The following is a 23,699-nucleotide window of genomic DNA, read 5'->3' on the forward strand; positions in this document are numbered from 1 at the left end:
TGGGGACGTATAGTGAGCTGATGGTGATATATATCTCGCACATAATGCGTATTTGCGTATAATCTCATCTCGACATATTCTAGGTCTATGATACCCCTATCTAAATGAGGACATTACCCAATGTTTAAAGCTAGCTACGGGATTTACCTTAATTTTTGTGCCAGTTCTTGACCTGTTTGATGCGTCAACGTATCTGCGAAATGCAGAGCCACAGTGCAGCAAGGGCATTTATTAAGATGGCTAAATGCTTGCAATTAGCCCATGTGAAATGTCGCATACACATGCTAACGAGGTCCCGCCTCGAGCTCGATGGGCCCGCGCCCGCACACCATAGCGCGGTAACAACAACCGGACCCTATTAGCGATCTGTGGACTACGCCACAGAGTATAAACCTTATAGGATTTGATTTAGGATCGTCGCACACTAAGCAGAGTAACTATGTTTAATAGAGCTCAGACCTCAACCTTATCAAAATGTGATAGTCAATAGAAAAAATCTTAACTCTTAATTGAAGGCACAGTTTTTACTATGCGATTGGCGATAACTGAATCGATATGACTCTTTAATATGGTAACCAGTTATGACTAAGTCCTGCTGTTACCACAATTGAAATTAAAGCAAAAACCTGCTACAATTTCCTAAACGCGTAACTACTTCCACTTCACGCCTACCTTTGTGTCTTCGTAGTATTGCTGGGATCAAGTGACTTTGCCATTTTCCAAGCTTTGTCGGTAACTTTTACTCTAACATTGCGGAATTAGTTTAGTATTTTTAAATGGCTTCCGCATTTTACAAGACAGAAAGAAAACAAAAAAATGTACTTAATTCATATTGTTTTTGTATAAATAATTGTAGATCAATATTTTCCATGTTCAGTGTGCGTTCCAATTTAAATCTCGAGTTCGACCCTCCGTTGATTTATAGCCCCTGTATATTGCCCCCTAAAAATTTCAAATCGTGCTCACATCGTGCCTCTCTACAAACTTTAGTACAATTAGCGTGGCCTTATGAGAACACACTAATGAAACGGACCGTGTAACTTTTTAATTTTCGATATTAATAAGGGTTACCATATAAAAAACATATTAATAAAATAAGTTTATTAATGTTTCTTACCATGGGTTTCTAAGACTAAAATCCTGAATTAAAAACTAATCATTATCTCTGTTTTGTCAAAAATAATGACAGGGATGACGATATGTTTTATATTGAGATTATCGTTTCAGAAACCAACGGTTGACCAGTCAACCCGCGAGCATGGCGCATGCAACTGTGCCGAAATATCGGGAGCTCAAACAGCCTAATCGTAGTAAGAATCCCGTTTCTTACGAACATTATATTAGTGAAAACCACGAAAGTCTGAAGTTATAAACCAACGGTTTAGTTCATGAAATTAGAATCGAAGTTTAATTGCTAATTTATAAATGTGTTTTATCTTTTTCTATATGTTCATATTAGAGTAATTTTCATTACTTTTAAAAAAAGAAAATTTAATTTAAATTTATCACAAAGTACATCAGTGTTTGTTTACATTGTAAAGTCAACATAGCGCTACTAGTGTGGTCTACTAATATAATTAATTTTATTAATGGTAATTAAATGATATGAAATTAGCGGTTATTAGCAAACAGTAATACACTTTTAAGTGACCGAAGTAAACAATTTAGTTTGTTAATCTATATATATAAAAGAAAGTTGTGTTAGTTACACCATTTATAACTCAAGAACGGCTGAATCGATTTGACTGAAAATTGGTGGGCAGGTAGCTTAGGACCAGGAATAGGACATAGGATAATTTTTACCCCGTTTTCTTTTTCTTTTTTTTTTTATTCCGCGCGGACGGAGTCGCGGGTAAAAGCTATAATTACTAATACAAATTACTGATAAGTCTCTTTACTGGAACTGACATTTAACGGAGAACAATTGCCATATTTTTAAGACAGAAATTTCGAACATTTTCTTTAACATTTTAAAGTCCTTTAATTTCTATGATGCTATTATTTTATTGGAAACTTAATAAGTAGACTTTAAACTTGAATAAAGTAACACATTGCTGTTGAACTTAACCTCATTAAGCTCGATGGCAAGGCCTAGTCAATAAACATATTTGCAAGTGATAAAATAATTTAAGCAGAATTCTTACGGTACCAATCATATATAAACCTAAAGTCATCTTCTTCACCGCGGGAGTGAAAAAGTAGCCGTTAATATTCCCGTGGATCAACTACCTTCGTGTTATAGTCCCGTCAAAATCGGTCCAGCCGTCTAAGATTACGCGGAACAAACGCGACCTTGCAGGCAGACAGACAAAATTTTCAAAATTGGTTAATCATCATGTATACCAATTTATTAATATGTATAGAAAACAATATAGAGTGTTTTTCCTGTTGTATATGTTATAACTACTAATATGTACCATTACATTAAAAAGCAACAATGTAAAACTACAAAGAAAATCAAACACGAAGAAAGCTTGAAAATAGTTGAAATAAAACACAGACATTCTCCCCGTGTAGCGGGTAATCATGCTTCTGGCAACACCGATAGAGGCCGCAAATGTTTCCCAGCCAATATGGAGGATACGTTTGCGCGGTAATTGATAATAACAGAAAATGATGCGTGTCAGTAGCTGCGAGCTATCTGCTGTAAACACAATCGCGCAACATAAATGATTCATTGTGTTGCCATGTTATGGAATTGTAAAACTCCCAAGTGGTCCAAAGCCGTTTTAATCTTAACGAAAACAATACAGATAAAGTATAATATCGAATTTTAGAATATGTGTGTAAATTTTACGATTTAACTGTAAAAGAGAAATGTCAAACAAGCTTACACAATTGACAAAGCCAATTGACAAAGCCATTCAATTATTCTTCAACATTTTATATACCCAACTAAATACTTACTTGAAACAATATCTTTAATTATTATCTATTCTTTTATATATTAAAATATTGAGTTTGCAGTGTGTGTACTAAAAACTTACAGGTTACTTTAAAAATCCATGTCTACGTCGTTGTAATTTCATAAAATCGATAGGGTGTTTTTTCGTATGTCATATCGTAGACATTAACCAACCCCTAAAATCAATGTTAAGGGTTGAATAAGTCCGATGTCAGTGTCCCCTTCAAAAGATAATCTCAACTCGGATCATTAATTTGAATTCGGATTTGTAAAATTATGAAAGCTTTGCCAATATTTCGTTTTGAAATTATAATTATTAACATAATTTTCATGACCTCATAACTTAGAATTGTATTAAAGATTGACCATACGCTGGACACTTAAATATTTATCAATATAATAAACTGTGTCATAAATAAGAGGAAATTAAACTAAAATGTTTAAATTAATGTACATTTAATTAAAAATGGGTGTGAAATCAGTAAACACTACTCCTAACTTTAATGGCAAAGACAAATACAACTGGATGTATAAACATATGTAAAAAGCGCGTATCGTTTGTTTTATAACTACCTACAAATTTTTCTTTTATGTTAAATAATGCCATCACATAATTGTATGTTAACAAATATTAGACTTTACTTAAATTTGAGTTTCTCTCATGACCAAAAATTTATCAGTGATTTCCTTATATATGTCTATATATTAGGTCCTTACATATGAAATTGGCGTTTTGTATGGGAGGAACAAAAAGTCGAACATTTTTTAATATAATATATTTAATTAATCAAAGTATGAACCATTATTTTCTATGCACTTTTGCCATCTCATAGGTAGTTCATTGATCCCTTTACTAAAAAAACCAGTCGGACGGGAATCAATAAAATCTTTGGAGGCGATTTGGACTGCCCCATCGGAGTTGAATTTTTTCCCTTGCAAGAAGTTATCCAAATTTCGAAAAAAATGGTAATCTGTTGGAGCAAGATCCGGGGAGTACGGAGGATGTCTTAGACTTTCCAATTGAAGCTCTTCTAATTTAGTAGCCGTCTGTTGCGCAGTGTGTGGTCTAGCGTTGTCGTGAAGCAGCAGTGGCGTGGAGCGATTGACCAGCCTAGGTTGTTTATCCGCTAGCTTTTCCATCATGGTTTGCAATTGCTGACAATAGACATCAGCCGTAATAGTCTGGCCAGATTTGAGAAAACTGTAATGAACAATACCGGCACTAGTCCACCAAACGCTTACAAGTAACTTTTTTGCGGTTAATTTTCGCTTGGGGCAGGATTTGGCTGGCTGGCCAGGATCCAACCATTGCGCTGAGCGCTTCCGATTATCGTAAAGAACCCATTTTTCATCACAGGTAATGATTCGGTTTAAAATACCTTCATTATTGTGCGGGTTTAGTAATGTAACGCAACAGTCGACGCGCGTTTGCCGGTTTGCTTCAGTCAATTCGTGAGGTACCCACCTTTCAAGCTTTTTAATCTTCCCAATTTGCTTCAAGTGAATTAAAACAGTTTTATCACTAACATCGCAGCCTGCAGCTAACTCGGACGTGGTTTGCGATGGATCCGCTTCCACAATAGCCTTCAACTCTTCATTATCAACTTGAGTCTCAGGCCGTCCACGGGGCTTGTTCTGCAGATCGAAATTTCCAGAACGAAAACATTGGAACCAAAAACGAACTGTGTTTTCTTTTGCAACACGACCGCCATACACATCATTCACCCTTCGAGTCGTTTCCGCAGCACTAGTGCCACGGCGGAACTCGTACTCGTAAATAATGCGATATTTTAAGTTTTCCATTTTGCAAAATGAGTGACCCAAACAGAAAAAAACAGAAGAAAAAAACAAATGAATGACGGTCATCGAACCACAAATACATGAGTCTATAGCTGTACAAATTTGAATTTGGAATTCCTTACCAAAGAGGAGAAATTCGTGATTAAAGTGGCCAGTACGAAAAACGCCAATTTCATATGTAAGGACCTAATATTTGCCAGTCAAACTTCGCAGTATTCCGCGGGTATTTTTGTTTGAGTATATGTGGGTTTGTATATTTTCCATTGTGATTGCTGTGTAACCTAAACGGAAACAATTTTAACGAGTGAAGTTTCATTCGATTCCTATTCTATATTACTTAACTTTTAAATAAAAAAAAAACTTTCTGAATTATGAACTAAATATTTTTGTGAAATATTTAAACTGGCAACACGACATCAAATGCGGTAAACAGCATCTTATATCCGCGGAATGTTTATTCGAACGTAAGTCTTTAGGTTCTAATGACAGACAATGAAGCATTCATTATACCGACAATCGAGCGCACCTTTTATCGTTAAACGCATTAAATGAGCGGAATTATCCTTTAGTCATTGATCAAATATGTATTATTAAAGTGCCGTGTTTGCGGTATGATGTTTATATTAGATACACTTTGAATTTATAAGCGTTAATATCTGTCATTTTGTAATGAAGGTTGTGATTTGTTTTTTAACAACACATTTTGATTTACTGCTACAAATGGACTGGAAATCTTACGACTTAAATCTTCTCAATTAATAAAAACACTTTTTATTACATACATATATTCATTAACAAAAAAATCTTCAAATGTAAAGCAAAAGAGAAAAAGAGTCGATATTCGCACGAGTTCGGGGTATTATTTTTGTTCACGGGGAAAAGGTACCACATACTCCGGGGCATAAGTTGTTTAGATTATATATTATTTATGCGTAACATTCAAAGACATCATAAAATAATGAGTATCGTTTAAAGTTATTTCTACGAATATCTTCCTAACTTTTATACGAGTAAGATACACAAACATAAGTGTTTTCAAAATAATTTTAATATCATTTATGACTACAAACCGTGTTTATAACGTCATAAAACACACGTCTTTGGCCACTAGTTTTATGATAGCATTCTGTCGTGACCACCGCGCTATTAGAATTGTAAAGTCCCGTAAACTGCTAACAAAATATACAACAATTTAATAGTATATAACGGAATAATCTAAGTTCGTCATTAGTAATTGTTGCTTAAACTTAGTCATTGTTAAAACACAATATTTATGGACTTTAAGGTACAATTGAGTATACACATGTAGGATTAATACCAATATAGGAAATCATGAGTCTATCAGATTCAATCTTATTAATATTATAAATGCGAATGCTTAGATGGATGGATGGATGTTAGAAGGTATCTCCAGAACGGCTCAACGGATCTCGATAAAAACGGCACGGATGTAGAAGATAGTCTGGAAGAACACATAGGCTACTTGTACATTTTTTTATTTCCGCGTGGACGGAGTCGCCGGAGACAGCTAGTTGTTTATATTATTAAAGGAAATAATCATATTGTCGCATTTTTCGTCTATACTAATATTATAAAAAGAATGAATTTGATTGTTTGTTTGCATTGAATTTGCTTCGAAACTACTGAATCGATTTGAAAAATTCTTTCACTGCTGTGAAGCTACACTATAACCGGGTGACATAGGTTATGTTTATTATTAGATTTTTTAATTGAGCGATAAAAAAGTCGCTGACAACTCCTGGCACTTATTAAAAATTCTATTTTCTTAAGATTTTAAAAAGCTTTCTTGATCTGTAAAGTATAATAATATTTTTAATAATTTGTTATCAATTGATTCGAATAAAGTAATTTAAAATAAATTAACCTAATTTGAAAATTTTAATTTAATTAATTTATAAAACAAAATTTATTATTTTTAACAGAGACAAGTATCGGTGAAGTGCCGCCGCGTGCTTCGGAGATCAAAGGCGACGACCAAGCAATATTAACATAGAAATACCTGACTGCGCATAAATAACAGCGGCTTCTTGTAAAATAAAAGTCAATAAATTGTCAACATGAGATTTTCCTTTCTTATTTATACGATTTGCAGTTTCAATACGAAATATTACGCTGGTTTTTAATATCATCATCAACCTGCCCTTGTCTCTACGAGAGATAGGTACAATGTACTACTCTTCCATATATCTCTATCAGCCGTCATATCTCTATTCACTTGTTTCTTAGACAAATCCTCTTCCATAAAATCCATTCATACTTTCTTCGGTCTTCCTCTACCTTTATAACCATCTAAATTCAATCTCTTTACTGTTATTTTTTTAATCATCATCTCCTCTGGTACTTATGTTAAAATAAAATATACAAGGAAATTAATTTAAACTCTTATTGAAACACACTTGCAAACAAACTTGAAAGATCTTAAAGAAAATATATGACATAATTTACAATTTACTCAATTTGCTTAATTTGTTTTTAAAATCATTGTTTTAAAGTTGTTCAGTTGAAATGAAGAAATATTACTGTTTAAATCACTTAACTTAAAGCTATCAAAGTTTTCATTACAAAAGACTTAAACGATTAAAAAGTTTTTCAAACTTATTTGAAAGTGGGAAAAATCATCAGCCGCCATTATAATTACCACATTTTTAATTTGTATTTTACGATACGTTTAAATATTGTTTATAAAATCTTTTACCCAAAATAAATTAAATGATAAATTTTATTAGTACCTACTTATAATACTTGCCTAGTATTTACCAATGGTTCATTACATCGAATACAATTATTCTACTAGTGATTGTAAATGGGCATACAACTACTGCACCCCTACAGAAGGGTTGCGACCCTTGGCCTTTGTAATGCGGATAATCGATGTGGTCCATTCTCAATCATTTTATTATTTACTATTATTACAAATGTTTTATTTCGAGTTTGACAGTCGGTTCTTTATGGACAATATTGCAAATTAAAAATATTGTACCTACTAGTAGTTTTGTTTTATTATATTACACAGCAGTGGTTTAAGATGCTGTTAAACACAAAGTGTAGAATATGAAACTTACACTTACTATATCTTTTAGTATATTTTCTCATAGAATTTATTTTAGGTTAGGTAAGATATAATAGAACATAGTAATTTTTCTTTGATACCATGTATGTTTAGTTCAAAGTTTTGTAGATTGCAGACCAAATGATTAATAGAAATTTTTATTTCCCCACAAAGATAAAAACCTACAACAACGGGATATCGTTTCCCATGGTCGGGAATAAAACGCGTGGGGCGGCATTTTATATAGACAGGGAGTGCGTCCACCGTGCCAGTGCCACTGTCAGACGAGACCGCTGTGGGTGCACACGGCGCGACATCACTCCAGCAGTGTGCAGTGCTTCATACATCCGGAGGGAGAAATGATCGCGTAAACAAGGATAATGAGCGAGTAGGTGTGGCCGTCGGAAGGCGTCCTCACGCCCCTCTAACGTTTTTTCCCCGACGCGTGGGCGGCGCGGAGAGCACGCCTCGCGGCCCACGCGCTCGCACGCCGCCGCTGCACGCCGCCGCCGTCGCCGCCCGGCCCGAAGGCACGGACAAACGTAAACAAACAGATCGATTACTGATGGCACATGCCACGACACCTCACCGGATTCGCACTCCAAACGCACGCGACATATACGTGAACTCTCACCTAATTAACAGTGCGATTTTAATTGAATTTATTCATACGTATAAACTAACATCTATTTAAATACAGTTAAACGTCTAATAAGTTCGATGTATTACAATATTAAATTTTCATTGTGATAAACTGTGCGATTTAGTTTAAGATCAAGTTTTAAGAAGCAAAAACGATGAGATCCCGAAATAAGGATCCAGTGTTGCCAACATGAAATTTAAAATTTTCACTGGTGAAGATTGCAGGATGTTTCTGAAGTCTTCGGTCACTATAGTTTTTTCACTGATACTCCTGTCTAATATGGCGAGGTGAGTAAACATTATTTATATTGTACAAATTTATCTTCAATTGAAACATTTGTGTTGCAAATCCACGATTAGGACGTATTCGTATTGTGCACATGATTCGTGTTTCATTCAAGTTTAGATCATAAACTGAAAGAATTTCGGTTTAAAATTGCCATTCCGGTTGAACGACTAATCGAGTCACGAACAATAAGCCAACAAGCACCCGACACATAGGGGCGTCGCAATGAATACGAAAGGAAAACATCACAACACTAATCATGCAAAACGCGCCTAAGTAGACAACGACGGTCTGAACTAATGAATAATGATATGGCAATGAATAATGAATGATAATGAATGCAAATTTAAAAGGTGACAATCATTTGTCGGCCCACCCAATAGCGCGAAGATTTACAGAGTATGCTAATGTGAGCCGATATGCCACTGCACGTGGCTGCATAATCGGCGGGCTGTTTGCTGCGTGATTGATATTCAGTCTCCAAGTTGCGAACTTCAACACACTTGAATAGTCCTAGCGCATTTAAATAGTCACCCAGCCGCCTCTACCGAGAATAAATCCCTCCACACCTAATATGTGACCGTTTCAATTGATTCTATTCGTTTTATTAATAGCGACCTCACCTGTTACGAATGGCGGAATAAATAAAATCTTTAATAAATTATTTATAAGACATTTTATATGTTAAATCGGTTATAAATTTTATTACCACCTTCAGTCACACACTGTTGCGACAAAATTAAAATAATTTGAAAGGTAAAGTTAAAACTAAGTATTTATCTATACTAGCTTTTACCCGCGACTCCGTCTGCGCGGAATAATAAAAAAATAATAATAGAAAACGGGGTAAAAATTATCCTATGTCCGTTTCCTGGTTCTAAGCTACCTTCCCACCAATTTTCAGGCAAATCGATTCAGCCGTTCTTGAGTTATAAATGGTGTAACTAACACAACTTTCTTTTATAAATATATAGATATAGATTAGGTATACATTACATTAGACATTTACTTGACTACTTCAATAGAAATTTATTGCAACAAATTCATTCAGAAATACAAAATCAAACACCGGAGAACACATATGTGTTCAACATGAACCAATATAAATGTGTTTAATGCCGTAAATATATTCTAACTTATTAAGTATGATTTAAAAGAAGGAATAACCTAATAAACTCTACCACATCTATAGTATTTGTAATGCGCGAGTAACTTAATATTCATACAAGTAAGAAACAAGTTCGAATATGGCGCAAATCATTCGAGTATATTAAAACATTACTTATGCTAATTTTATCTCATAGTAAAATCTCTTTTGACAACGTCTCAATTAATTTAATAAAGAAACTAGCGAAGTATCATGTCTATTGAGTTAAATATTTTTTAATATTCCAGGTATCTTAATTATTTGCTAAATGTTTCTAATACGTGACTTTTTTGTATTAATTATTATTCATTAATCATTTTCACAGAGATTTACAGTTTAAAAACTTACTTAAGTGTATTGTATTGAAATTAATAGATTTAACTTTTAATGTAGAGTTAATAATCTATTAGAATCGAAAAAACAATCATTCTAAACTATAATATGCGTCGGAAAGTAATTTCTAAGCAAAGACCACCCAAGCACCGCCTACAATGACTTGGTACAATATTTTGAGTAGTAATTAGTTTTATGGTTCATTAATTATAAACATAAAAACGGTTTTGCTATCATTTTATTATTATTTTATCCTTTATATATCAGATAGGAGCAATGCGTGTAATTAAATTGCAATGTGAGATACATTTTAAGATTTTCGCTTCCAATTTTACTATGACAGTTGATAATCTTCGCAAGCAAAGCCATCTGTTGACGAAAATTTAAAACTATACATTTTTTATTCAAAATACCACTGTAAAATCTCTACCTATAATAATTATTCCTCAAGTATCTACGCTAGATTTGTAAATGATATAAATCAACAAAGATGTGTACTAATTTAGTGCAATCTCGCGCACTAATGGAAGAAGCTTCGAGCTGCGATAAGCTAACTTATTCCTATCAAAGCGATTTATAAGCGATGACGCTTCAGTTTACGCAGTACACCAACAATTCGTTTCACTTTTATTTGACAAAATATTTTATGCCCTTTAAGATACTGTTTCTTTGGGATAAAGTACTAAAAACGTTTAGATAGGACAATATAAAAATTGATTTAATAAATCTCGGTAAAAAGTTAGAATAATTTTTTAAGTAAGTAGACGTGTAACGATGATTTTTATTAAAAATAAATAAAAATCTTACATTACATTTCTACAATTATTATTTCCTTTGCCAAGTACACGCGAATTTTACTTGACTGAACGCAATAACTAATATTACATCAGCACAAAATCAATACAAGACTTCCGTCAAAACCTGAGGTGCGGTAGTGTTTTCATACATTTTTAATTTAACTCCAACTAGTTATTACGTCAATTCTATAAATAAACTAAGAAAGTTGAGTATTTCACTCTCGTCGTCATCAAAATAAAGCTGACTTAACTGTGATGAAACAATGTCTTACGATTATTGCCACCACAATAAACACACCACATCGCACTATAAAGCTTACAGAGAAGAATTCTTCGTCCTGGCCGTGACTAGATAATGGGGTCGCAGGGAATTTGCTATGCTGTTTACTTTTTACCATCGGAATCGCATCCTTATCGAGCAAACTAATTGCCTATATTGGTAACATTTTTTAAACGTTACACCGTCCCACAAATCAGATGCAGTATCTTGCCCTCACTCCCTTTAGATTATAAACAGAACAAATAGGTATTACGTACATGTACATATTGTCGGTACACGGAATTTCAATCAGACTCCACGACACTCGTAATACAAAGGTCTTAAAAGCAATTCGTGCTACGACATTTTGAAATGTACTTTACATATTTTTAAGGTATATTTTCGTAAACCATTGTGTTCCTTTACGTTGTTTTCGAAAGTTGTGTTAGAGAAGAGAAAAGTATTTGCAGAATTGTTGGAACGCAGAGAGAAGCAATGCAAGTAGCTGTAATTTGTATTGAAATAAAGTTTCTGAATGGGTATCGTAGCATTTCATCGGGTCGGGTACGACAACGGATTTATTATTTTTTACTGGCATGGTCTTAAAGCACAAAATTATTGTTTTTATCTCGTCACGAGGAATTTTTGATGCAATTATATTAAGCTTCGCTTGGATTTTTAATTGGATCAGTCGAGGTTTAACGACTTGTTGGAAAAAGCTGACGGTCCGACGTTCGCTAATTCTTCCACTCGACGACATAGTCGTGCCTCTGTAATGGGCAATACGAAACATAACCATTATAATACTATCCTCAAATGTGTATAAACAAAGGTTACATTATGAAACCAGTGATGGACCATTTAGAAAACGATGACGTCACTCATATTGCCAACGATGGAGCTGGCACATTGGAAAATGAAAAAAATTATTATTCCTCTTTTGTAAGTGAAAACTCATAGAAGTACTTAAGTATATCAAAAGTCATATTGCTAAAAAATAAACACTTAAAATGTAGTATTATTTATTATTAAAACTTTCGTGAGACATTATCACTAACTAATATAGACGCGATTAGAGAGCGATGGGCCGCGTCCGCGAAATAATACCAGTCCCACTCACCCTGATGAAGGGCCCCCGATGGGGTCGAAACTAGTCGGTGCCGACACCGGACAAATGGACGTGAGTGTTTAAGCCGTATTCTTTATTACTTAAAGAAAAATGTAGTTAATTTAAATATGCATTTATCATCAAATTTCAATCCTTTCAAACTCTACGTATCTCTACGCCAATTACAGAAGAGTGTATGAAAATCCATTTAACGGTTTTTGAGTTCATTGCGTTAGGGCAGACTAACACAGCAAAGTAGAGTTTATTAAATAATTATTTAATGCTCATTTTTTATAACTCTAGTTTTTATTCTTAACACAGTTATTTCAGCAATTTTGAAAAAACGTAACCGTTTAAACGTATAGAATGTCGTATGCAGTAAATTCTTTACTTAAATCATACGAAGAATTTATACCAAGTCTGAGATGCGAATAATGACGAGGTAAAAATAATGATAACAAGTGCATTTCATTGAGATCTATCAACGCTATCAATCTATCAACGCAACATAACTATGTTGCTGACTGATTATGAACTTTGTCAATTCATAATCAGACTAGACGTATATTAAATAGGCATATAAAAATAAGTATCTTGTAAACTGAATTAATATATCTTTACAAGATATAATCTATATATCTATATATATATAAAAGAAAGTTGTGTTAGTTACGCTATTTATAACTCAAGAACGGCTGAATCGATTTGACTGAAAATTGGTGGGCAGGTAGCTTAGAACCAGGAATAGGACATAGGATAATTTTTACCCCGTTTTCTATTTTTTTTTCCGCGCGGACGGAGTCGCGGGTAAAAGCTAGTATCTATATATATAAAAGAAAGTTGTGTTAGTTACACCATTTATAACTCAAGAACGGCTGAATCGATTTGACTGAAAATTGGTGGGCATGTAGCTTAGAACCAGGAATAGGACATAGGATAATTTTTACCCCGTTTTCTTTTCTTTTTTTTTTTTTATTCCGCGCGGACGGAGTCGCTGGTAAAAGCTAGTTTTAAATAAATCTTTAGATTTTTAGATGAAATAAAGATTTTTAGTTTTAGGTTTTACGGAATAACGTTCAAGATATTTCGTTGCTAAAATTATTATTTTCTTTACCAATTTCACCCAAATTTTGCTTAACTTTTATACAAAATGAATACAAGACTTCCGTCAAACCTTAGGTTCGGTAGTGTTTTCATATTAAATTACAATTCTACTTGTACAGTTAAAAACTGACGAATAGATCGAGATCATTTTCTTAATGATATATTAATTTAAGAATTTGTTGTAAATTTTTAATCCAATTAAAATTTTTCCAAGTGCACAATTGTTCGGTAACATTATATAATTCGTCTTCGGACGCACCCTTTGGCAGGCGGCATTCCTCGACCGTGGGAATAGGTAGAGATAGCTGGCACAGTTATGTAAAGAAGGAAATCAGTATTTGTCTTTTGTTACCATTCCTTTTGGTGTTCAGTAATGAAATACTAAATATACTATGCCTATTATATACATGTGAAAAATTACTTTAATTGTAACATTGTTTATATAAATTAATTTATGTAGAGAACTGTACTTATTCTGTTATGTATACAATGATAGTTTGCAATAATACCTATTTTTTTGTAACAAAACACTTTTCTAATTATATGTAGTCTTGCAATATCGTTGTTCGATTTTTGTGAACAAACTATTACTTTAGCTTTAATAGGAGCTTATGCACTGTTGAAAAAATAAAGCAAGCTATTTAAATTCTGTTCCAACTTCTACTAATATAATATTTTCATATTTCAACAAAGTTATTAATTAACTAATTTTAAATTATTCATATGGTTTAGATCCACATAAATATACCAACGATGCTTTCTTGACCATTTCTTGACTTATTCATATGTAGCGTAAGGTGATAAGAAACTAGCAAAGGTGGGCATTAACTCGTTAATCCGTTAATCGTTAATTAACGAAGTTAACATTTTCCTTAACGGATTAACTTTTAAGTTAAATTCAAAAAGTGTTAACGCTCTTGTTAACTTCCGTTAAATTTTACTTCCGTTAATTTAGTCCGTTAATTGTCACAATAGACACTTATTGACGTGTCGTCATTTTATTTAAATTATGCATCAGGCTACATTCCTAAGTTCGGCTATGTTCGGCGACCGGCGGCGAATCGAATGGTGAACGAGAACGAGAGAGAACGAGCGAGTGTGATGCATGTTATACAATACACCGAGCGGCCGGGATAGACGTGATCAAAAGAGTACCACAGAATCCTTGTTAGAAAATAGTGAAGATTTAAACAAACTTACCTCTATCAAATATTGCGAAGTTTGGGCGCTAGACACCTTCAAAGTTTATTAATTATTTCATATTTACACAAATGTCTCGAAAAGTGTTTGTTACATTTTATTCACATTAAAACTGGTTTTCATTTATTTAACATCACTTTTTTTAGAACAAGACTTTGTTATAAAATCAACATAAGGTTCGAAATCACTTTACTCTTAATACAATAATTGTTATACGTGAGACGCAAAATCTATTAAAAAGATAAACTGAATTGCAATCAAAATAATCGAGTGCGCATTACTCTTCAACGTCGTACCTAAAATACAACTAAACTTTGTTGCAGACAAAATGTTTATTTTAATTTTGGAGTTTAAAGACAACAAAAAATATTAAAAAAAAAAATAGTTTATGGTTCATTTGAAAAAGCGTACAAATAGGATTTTTTTGTCATTGCGTAGATAAGAAACAAACAATGAAAAATAAATTTAAAAATTCGAAAGAAGAAATGTGCACGCAATAAACGTTCCTCAAAAACAAAAGGGATTTAGGTGTTTATTACCGTCGTTTGTTTTTTTGGGGCTTCTTCATAGTCAACGAAAAATAATTTTACATTTTAAAAATATGAACAAAGGATCAAATGGACAGCCGCACAGAGAATACGATAACGAACACGATGGATTTATGGCCCCAACCCTTCTAATTGTCGGGGATGCACGTGCGCTGCGCGAAGACAATAGCGAAGATAATTTGTTTGTTTACAAAAAAAAGTATACGACAAAACGAGAAAGAATGAGGAAAAAGATAAAATAATTATGTTAGTGAAATAAAGTTAAACTGTGTTATACTAAATTTAATAGAGAAATAGTGTAAATAGCCAAGATTTATTTATATTACAAAAGAAATGTATTAGAATAATTGCTCAAATAGATAATCACAAGATAGTTACAGACCCTACTTTATTAAATATAACCTACTAACTCTTCCCTCCATATATATTTACGATATTAGTTTATTTACATTTAAAAATATAAAGACTTTTACAAAAGTAAAAGACACATAATGTTAACACTCGTCACAAACATAAATTACATTTACCGCAATCTAGAATTAAAATGTTAAATGAAAGTCCCTATTATATGGCTGTAAAAATTTTTAACCACTTACCAAATGAAATAAAAGAAGAAGTAGAATTCATAAAATTTAAAAGAAAATTAAAACATTTTCTAATTAAGAAATGTTTTTACAATATTGAAGAATACTTTAAAAATTCAAAACAATTTAACCTCTAAATAAACCCAAATAAGCATACACACATAGGCAATAAATAGGTAACATATATTAAATGTATTTCTTTCTTTGTTATTGGATATTGTAATTTGTATTGTATTGTATGTTAAAAAATTATATGTTACGATGCCTGGAAAAGGCGAAATGTTCAATAAATAAATAAATAAAAAATAAATACATGAAATTTTCGCCATAAGTGACCTTTACAAAAAGACATCGATTATTTACGTATATCGAAAGTTTATTTTAAAATTAATCGAATGTCGTTGAAAATAATTCAAAACATATTCTTACTAATTAACTATAACGATTTTATAGGTGATAAGAAAGAGAGAAGACATCACCCGCGATCGGTTGTTTTCGTTATGTCGTGTAACTTGTGCTATATATTATACACTGAGAGTAATTTAACTTGATTTAACATATAACAATAGATCGGACGATAGATCATTAGATGATAGAAGTTATCGAAGGCATCTCAGTTGTATAGTTTGATGTGTTGAGATGTATCACTGGATTGGTTATATAATTTATTAATCAATGTTATAATAAGTTTCCTCTGATTTTAGAAGTTTTATTAATAAATCTATATTAATAAATAAAAAGTACGTAAAAAACTATAAGTCTGTTCGTGGGTCCTTAGCTAAAATAAAAAAAAAAATATTACCAAATTATACATAAAATTAAATGTTCAGTTGTTGGAGTATGAGCAAATGAATATCCGGGAGCAAATAGTAACAGATAAATGTAAATACTGCACAAAAGTTTTGATTGTTTTTTTTTTAAATATTATCACATGTCTTAACTGTTTAATAGAAAATTTGTGTTGTCTAAATTTAGTTAGCTATCTAATTCCGTGACGTCGGATTGTCGATAAAAAAAATTGACTGAAAAAGTCAATTGTCCATCATTGTCAGTGTAGTATATAAGTGTGTGTAACTAGTGCATGCTATGTCATTATTATGGTACAGGCATTAGTACATCGCTCCTATTGTCTAAATTATATTTTAGTATATTATATAACTAAACTATTGAAAGTCTCGACAAAATCGGTCCATACGATTCGGAGATTATTCATATGGCCATTTCCCGCGTGCGCCTTATACTCGTAATATAAACAAAAATTAACTTTAACTGTTAACTTTAACTTGCGTTAAATTTTCGTAAATTAAACGCTTTAACGATTAACGAAGTTAAATTTTTATTTAACGAATTAACGATTAACGAAGTTAACTTTTTGATTAACTGTGCCCACCTATGGAAACTAGTTTTTCCACGAATACTTTACCGCGCCTTACTTTTAACTTACTTTTTATAGATACAACCTAAAATTTAACATTACAGAGAAACAAAACAATACAAGCTTTGTCATTGCATTTACTGATGGAGATTATAATTTATGTTTTAATTCAAGTCCACCTTTAAAATTTGTTATTGTAACTATCTTGGACGGAAAGCTCAAGCTCTTATTTCCCTGTCAATGAAATGAGAGAAATTAAAAGCAAAATATAAGTATACGACACACATAATTAAACAATTTAGCTTTTTTTATAAAATAAGGTCGCAAAGCGGTCAACTGAATTCGCCGAAGCGAAACGACCGCTGCCTATAGACATCTACAATTGCAAATGCATTGCCTACCTTTAATTAACGGGACATACAGAAAGAGGATGTTTCTTCTTCCTACGTGTCCCCTCTTCCGTCAAATCTTTTTACCTTTTCCATCATTGACTTATAAAAATAGGGTGGGAAGGGGACGTGGATGAAAACTAGGCACTCTGGCACAAACACTTATCAAACAAAACGTGGAATTGCTTCCATTAGACGCCTGTCTTCTATATGGTAGTGGTATTGCACCGGGCAAACCGGGCCATTGTTTATTTATTCTATTTGTAAAGTCGGTTAATCTCATTTCGTACCGGACTTTTTACCAGTGTGGTTGAGTCACCCCTAATTTAGGGCCCTAGCTTCAATAGGGACATAAGTAAGTTGACGACATTTACTATATAAAATCCTGACAAAACATAAGACAAGTCGTATGATTATATCCCAATCTTGATAGCAAACGTCGCGACCTAATCTGATAGACGAGACTTGCCGACAGTAGCTACGTGAGGAGACACTTCATGAGAACAACGTTAAGTGTCACATCTGCGTCGAGATGCAACACTTTAAGTAATTTTCGTAGACTAAACAAAAATATCATAGATTTGTTCTTCCACGTTATTATCAAGAGGCCCAGTTAAGATCTCCTATACTTCGAGTCTGCTAATGTCATGTTTTAAGAGTATGTGATAATGAGGCACAATTTCTCATTTATATATTTTTGGCTCTACATAGAATACTAAGATTCGATAAAGATAAACGATTATATGAAAGGATTGATCCTCGGACACTAAAATAATTAGTGTATATATTCAAAAATCTATGACTATTATACATTAGAAAAAAGTCTATTCGAAGTCTGACGAAATAGCCAATTAAGACTATTAAAATACGAACATATTAATAATTTAATTGAGATATAATCTGCAAAACAGAATTTAACATATAAAAGACATAAAGTTGTGTTATTTTCTAAACAACAATTGACCTCTACCACCAACGATTCATTTTGCGTGTGGCCTCTTTGTTGAAACATAATCGGAATCTGTAAAGCATTCAAGATTAACCTTTCCATAGATTTATTAATTAATATCATAAAATAAGCTCATTAGTTCCATCTTTGGATGCTTTAAAAATATTTTTCCAAGCTCGGGAGCTGTTTAACAAATTGTTTCATTAATAAACAATTCCAAACTCGCAACGATAGCATCAGTCTTCGGAATGAATTAATTATAATAACATTAATTAAATACATAAGGAGCTCCCAATTAGTGGCGATATTTTTTTTTAGTAAAAAAGTGTAAATTATTAACCCAACAAACTGTCGAGTTTAATGAATTTTGATTGTGTTTAAATTAATGTGAATTTATGAGAACACAAGACTTTGAATATTTAACTAATTTTAAGAGATTCGAAAATCATTAAACAAGTATAAAATATTTTATATCTAATAAAACTAATCTATTATTAATTCTACTGTTAGATATTTTTGCGTATGATTAGAATTATCTTTTTAACACATTTATATTATCCAGATCTGTATGTATTTATTTTATACTCGTAACAATTAAATACTTTTGTACTACTTTTATGTGTTAAAATCGCATTATAACAAAATATCCAACTAATTGATGCGATTCCGTCCGCGCCGATAAAAGACCTAATTATACAATAGCCTATGCGACCTTCCAGACTATGTTTTACGTCTGTGCCAAAATTCATTAAGATCCGTTGAGCCGTTCCATTCAGATATTTTCAAACAAGTATCCGTCTATCCATCCATCCATCAAAACATTCGCATTTATAATATTACTAACTTGTAAGATTAATAAGACAAGTTGGCAATCGCATCAATAAAAATATTCTAAATTTTGTTCCATTCCACAGTTCTCGCGACAACATCCTGCCATCGCATTTCAAGCTAAACTCGGCTCTAACGTGTCGTCTAGTCGGAGGACTGACCAGGGAACAGAGAGCTGTCTGCAACGAGGAACCAGATGCTGCTGCGATCGCGTTCGAGGGTCTACAAATGGCGGTCAAGGAATGTCAACACCAGTTCCGGTGGCATCGATGGAACTGCTCTAGTCTGATCGCTAAGAGCACTAATCCTCATGCTAGCGCTATTATGAAGAGAGGTAGGATTCAATTTCATTTCATGGTACTGATCTACGAAAGTAAGCGATTAAAATGCTATGCAATAATGCAAATCGATAAATATTATGGTACCACTGGTTATGAATTTTTGCTTTTAAACAGCCAATTAGGTAAGATTATAATTGAAGTTATTTATTATAGTTATTTAAACATAGATTAGTTATTACTTGTGTGGGAAAATATCGTTATACCAAGGAAGATAGACATTTATATTTATGCTTCACTTAAGCTTGGCTTTTAATTAAAATGGCTGCATTCTGGTAAAGTAACATCATTATTACGAACTCCGGAAAATAACAGTCGCAAGCTACTATAAAAATGTATGTTTATTTATTAAATTTTGTCGCTAATGGAAGGTACGCAATAACTCCCGGTGCTTCAGTAAAGTGCTAGTGGGTGGCGGTGATCAATTTCTACGTAATGCCAAAACCAGTCGCACTGAATTTTATTCCGAATGAAAATTTTATTAAAATAAGCGCAACTAAACTGACGAAGCAATCGCGATCCGGACATTACAATCCGAATTTATTACGACGAAAAATTATCCACGCGCATTAATACCAGAGACGAGCTCGCATTATGAGCATAGCTCGACTGAGCGTCGTAAGTCTTTATGTCTATATCTTAGGGTGTGAAAGGCTTTGTCGACCTTATTTTTTCCACAATCATCGCACACGTTGACGTGGAAATTTACGAGCATGGAGGATGGGAGACAACAAATAATAAGAGTCTTCGGCCAGGTGTGGGACCGCTCCCGCGCCGCGCGATTTCACGCTACGTGTGGGTCCGACCGGCCGCGCCCGCCGCGCCCCCCGCCTGCCGCACACCGCACCCCCCGACACTCCTCCAATTAATATCTTAACTTGTATTGCTTTAACACAGAATCAACTTCGAATTTTGTGTCCGTCGAAATATTTTTTTTTTCAATTCAAAGTTTCATTACCTGATTAAATTCTGGATTAGTCAAAATCAAGTTTCGTGTATTGCTGGGTGGTCTTAATATTTTGTATTTTCAATATGAACACTTAATATTTTAAGTGTTGATATTGAAATATTGGATTCCAGTTTTGATTAGGAATAAAAAGAAAAAAATTAAGTAGTATTTATTAACAACCAGACACCATGCCTTGTGCTAGAAATTCTTAATTCGTAAAAGAACCAAAATTAATGGAGGACATTTATTTGACAATTCATATTATTCGAAAGTACCGTGCACTATTAGTATTATTAATTCCCCGTGACGACACCTTCCGGCCCGTCAACGACACGATTCCGTTGAAATTGAAAAGTTGTGAAAAAACAGCGTAACTAAACACTTAAACATCTTTCTTAACTCGCCCATTGTCGGAGTTCCGAATTGAAACGCCAGATAGAAAATGAAGGGCAAAAAGGCCGAAGAACAAATCGAGAGGCTTTTAAATAGGATAATAGCGATCGATGATCGACGAAGAAAGATAATAATCATTCGGGACCGTTGGCGTTTTTTGTTCGACGTGTAGATACGTCGATGAAAGGACGCATCGGACGGCCGGGGCGTCCCGGGCGGCTCGCGGGATTGGTTCCGCTTCCCTGAGATCCTCCACACGTTGTTAGCGCTCTTGTCGTACGTGATGCTGGCACAATGCACCACTGTCAACTATTTAATGACTTTTGTGTAGCTAATGAGGCCATTGTGGGGAATGTTTTCGCCTCGGGCGTTAATAGCGGCCGATGGAACTGCGATTAGCTCGAGATCAGATTGAGCGGCGGCCGGCGACGACATCACGTGAGAGAATGGCGCTCGCAGTCTCTAGAGCAGCCAGGGTGGCGGCTGGCGGCCTCGCGCGATACGGATCTGACGCGCCGCGCACGTGACGTGAATCCTCCGAGCGATCGCGTCATAAAAAAGTGACATTTATTGGCATTTTATATCAACAACGTGTCTGCGGGTGACGAGACAGAAACGACGAACTGCTTGTTTAACAATACGCAAAAAATGTATGTGTTAAAATGCTGTCTTATCAGGCAGGCCTTCATCGTGAGAATTTGGCAGTATAGTTGTGATGTTTTTATTAAAAAAATACCACGTCTAGATAGTCCAAGTTTACAAGATTACTGAATTTTGCAAACGTCGCAAGAGCCCCCGATAGCTAAAAATAACAATTGTCAAAAGGACTTAAACAAAAAGAGAACGTGTCAAAATGTCTCAATGCTGAGATGTGGTGCGACCTTCTAATGGCCAAGATAACATCATCCTCGGTGCGTTACTGAATCGTGCTGCTTCAGATGCCTCTCAACTGTGAGAAAAAACACACAAAAGGCCCCATAAAAATATGAATTTGTCCAAAGTTCCCGGTTTCGGACGTGACATTGAGTGGCTTTTTTTCCTTTCGTCTCTTTGTTCACTATCGGATTGTGACGGCCGCTTTTAAGGTTTAATTAAGTCAAGGAGGGCTTTAGTGATGTTGCGGATTTTTGAAAACTTTTTTGATGGACTTCATTTTAAATGGTTCCACATAATATTATTAGTAAATATTTAAATAGAGGATTCATCAAACCAACATCTATGATCAGTCACCTGATTTTATAAGAACAATAAAATCCATATATACAGCTGTTAATATAGCTTAATATAGCTTAATATAGCTATGTCAGCTTATACCTACTGAAAAAGTACAATATAACAATATTGTATGAGGTTAAAATTATATTTATCCGTTACGTCTGATTAGTGTTTTTCCTTACATGTGTTTGGCAATCAGATTTGATTCACTATTTTCATTTTTACTCTTTACATTAAGTGACCCGTTTGCTCGTTTTTGGCAGTGATGTACAGCAAAGTTCGTATTATAAAACGATCAATATACGTGTTAAATTACGAGGGACTTTTCGTTTGACACGGACGAGGTCGCGGCTGTCGTCCGGTCTCGGTGATTAGCGATTCGCCACAGCCCAGGCTCCAGACGATACTTAATTGCTACACAACCCTCGCCGGCCGCTGCCGAATTCTTATATAATCAACATTTTTCTGATAATTCTTTTGAATAGATTGTTTGCTATCTTTTATACTAACAATAAGTACGATACAAAGCTACGTTACAATTGGTGATGATACGTTGTTGTAGATAGAAGTATCGACCATAAACAGAGGCATTTTTATGTCATAAGGTGGCAAACAAGCAAGTGGCCTGAATTCACCGAAATAGCGAAGCAACCGCTGCCCATAGACATCCGTAATTGTAGATGCATTGCCTACTTTAAGTCGAAGAAAGAGAGAATGCACAGAAAAGATTATTTCCTCTTCCTCTAATACTTTCCCACCCTTTTCTTATAAGAAAAGGATAGGAAGGTGAAGGGGACTAAAATTAGGCCCCCGAGGCGCACAAACATCAGACAAAACTCGGAATTGCTTCCACTTCACGACTATCTTCTGTGTGGTCATGGTATTGTACCGATCGGCCCATTCGTGCAACAGATTTTATTAATACTGGCATCTACCACAGCTACCTAAAACCTTCTGTTGGATACTTCTAAGAGATGCAATAATTTAGCCGTATTTTTTTTTTATTATCTATCCAAACCGGTTAAAAGAGATTAGACATATATCGTCTGATCTGGTGGATGATTTTAGGCACAGTGTCGAACAACCTTCCCCTATGCTTCTTTTCGTTCCTTGGATATGCCCGTCTTTCTTTTCCTTTGGATCATCATAGAAGTGAATTCTCTTTTTTTAATTTTAAAAGGATAAACAATGTTTAAATGTGTGGTTTCTGTTGAATATAATTCTCAATGCAAGCAGTTGTTAATGTGTCGTTTAATGAGACCCTTTAGTAATAAAAGAGCTGTTTACGAAGAATCCCAGCGGTGAACAAAAAACTGACGCGATTTCATTCATTTTGGCACCACATTTAGCGTCTATCAACCTGAAATCGAGTCATGTAACTAAAAACTATTTTAAAATGGCAAAGCGCATCGTAAATCACGGGTTGATGTGCAATGCGTATGCGCGAGGTTGTAACACGCTGTAGAAAAAGTCGACCACC

The 23,699-nt window shown here is 34.0% G+C and overlaps 1 protein-coding gene across 1 annotated transcript in view; it reads left to right on the top strand.

Moving 5' to 3' along the window:
* The first annotated feature begins 8,376 nt into the window (after positions 1–8,376).
* The window catches only part of LOC106714245 (protein Wnt-10b), a 29,863-nt gene continuing 14,540 nt past the window's right edge, over positions 8,377–23,699 (top strand). The window contains exons 1-2 of the mRNA XM_014507228.2: positions 8,377–8,705; positions 19,411–19,658. Of these exons, the coding sequence (XP_014362714.2) occupies positions 8,608–8,705; positions 19,411–19,658 (346 nt within the window). The 5' untranslated portion in view covers positions 8,377–8,607. The remainder of the gene's footprint in view (positions 8,706–19,410; positions 19,659–23,699) is intronic.

The sequence above is a fragment of the Papilio machaon genome, chromosome 1, assembly GCF_912999745.1.
Source record: "Papilio machaon chromosome 1, ilPapMach1.1, whole genome shotgun sequence".
Taxonomy (NCBI): domain Eukaryota; kingdom Metazoa; phylum Arthropoda; class Insecta; order Lepidoptera; family Papilionidae; genus Papilio; species Papilio machaon.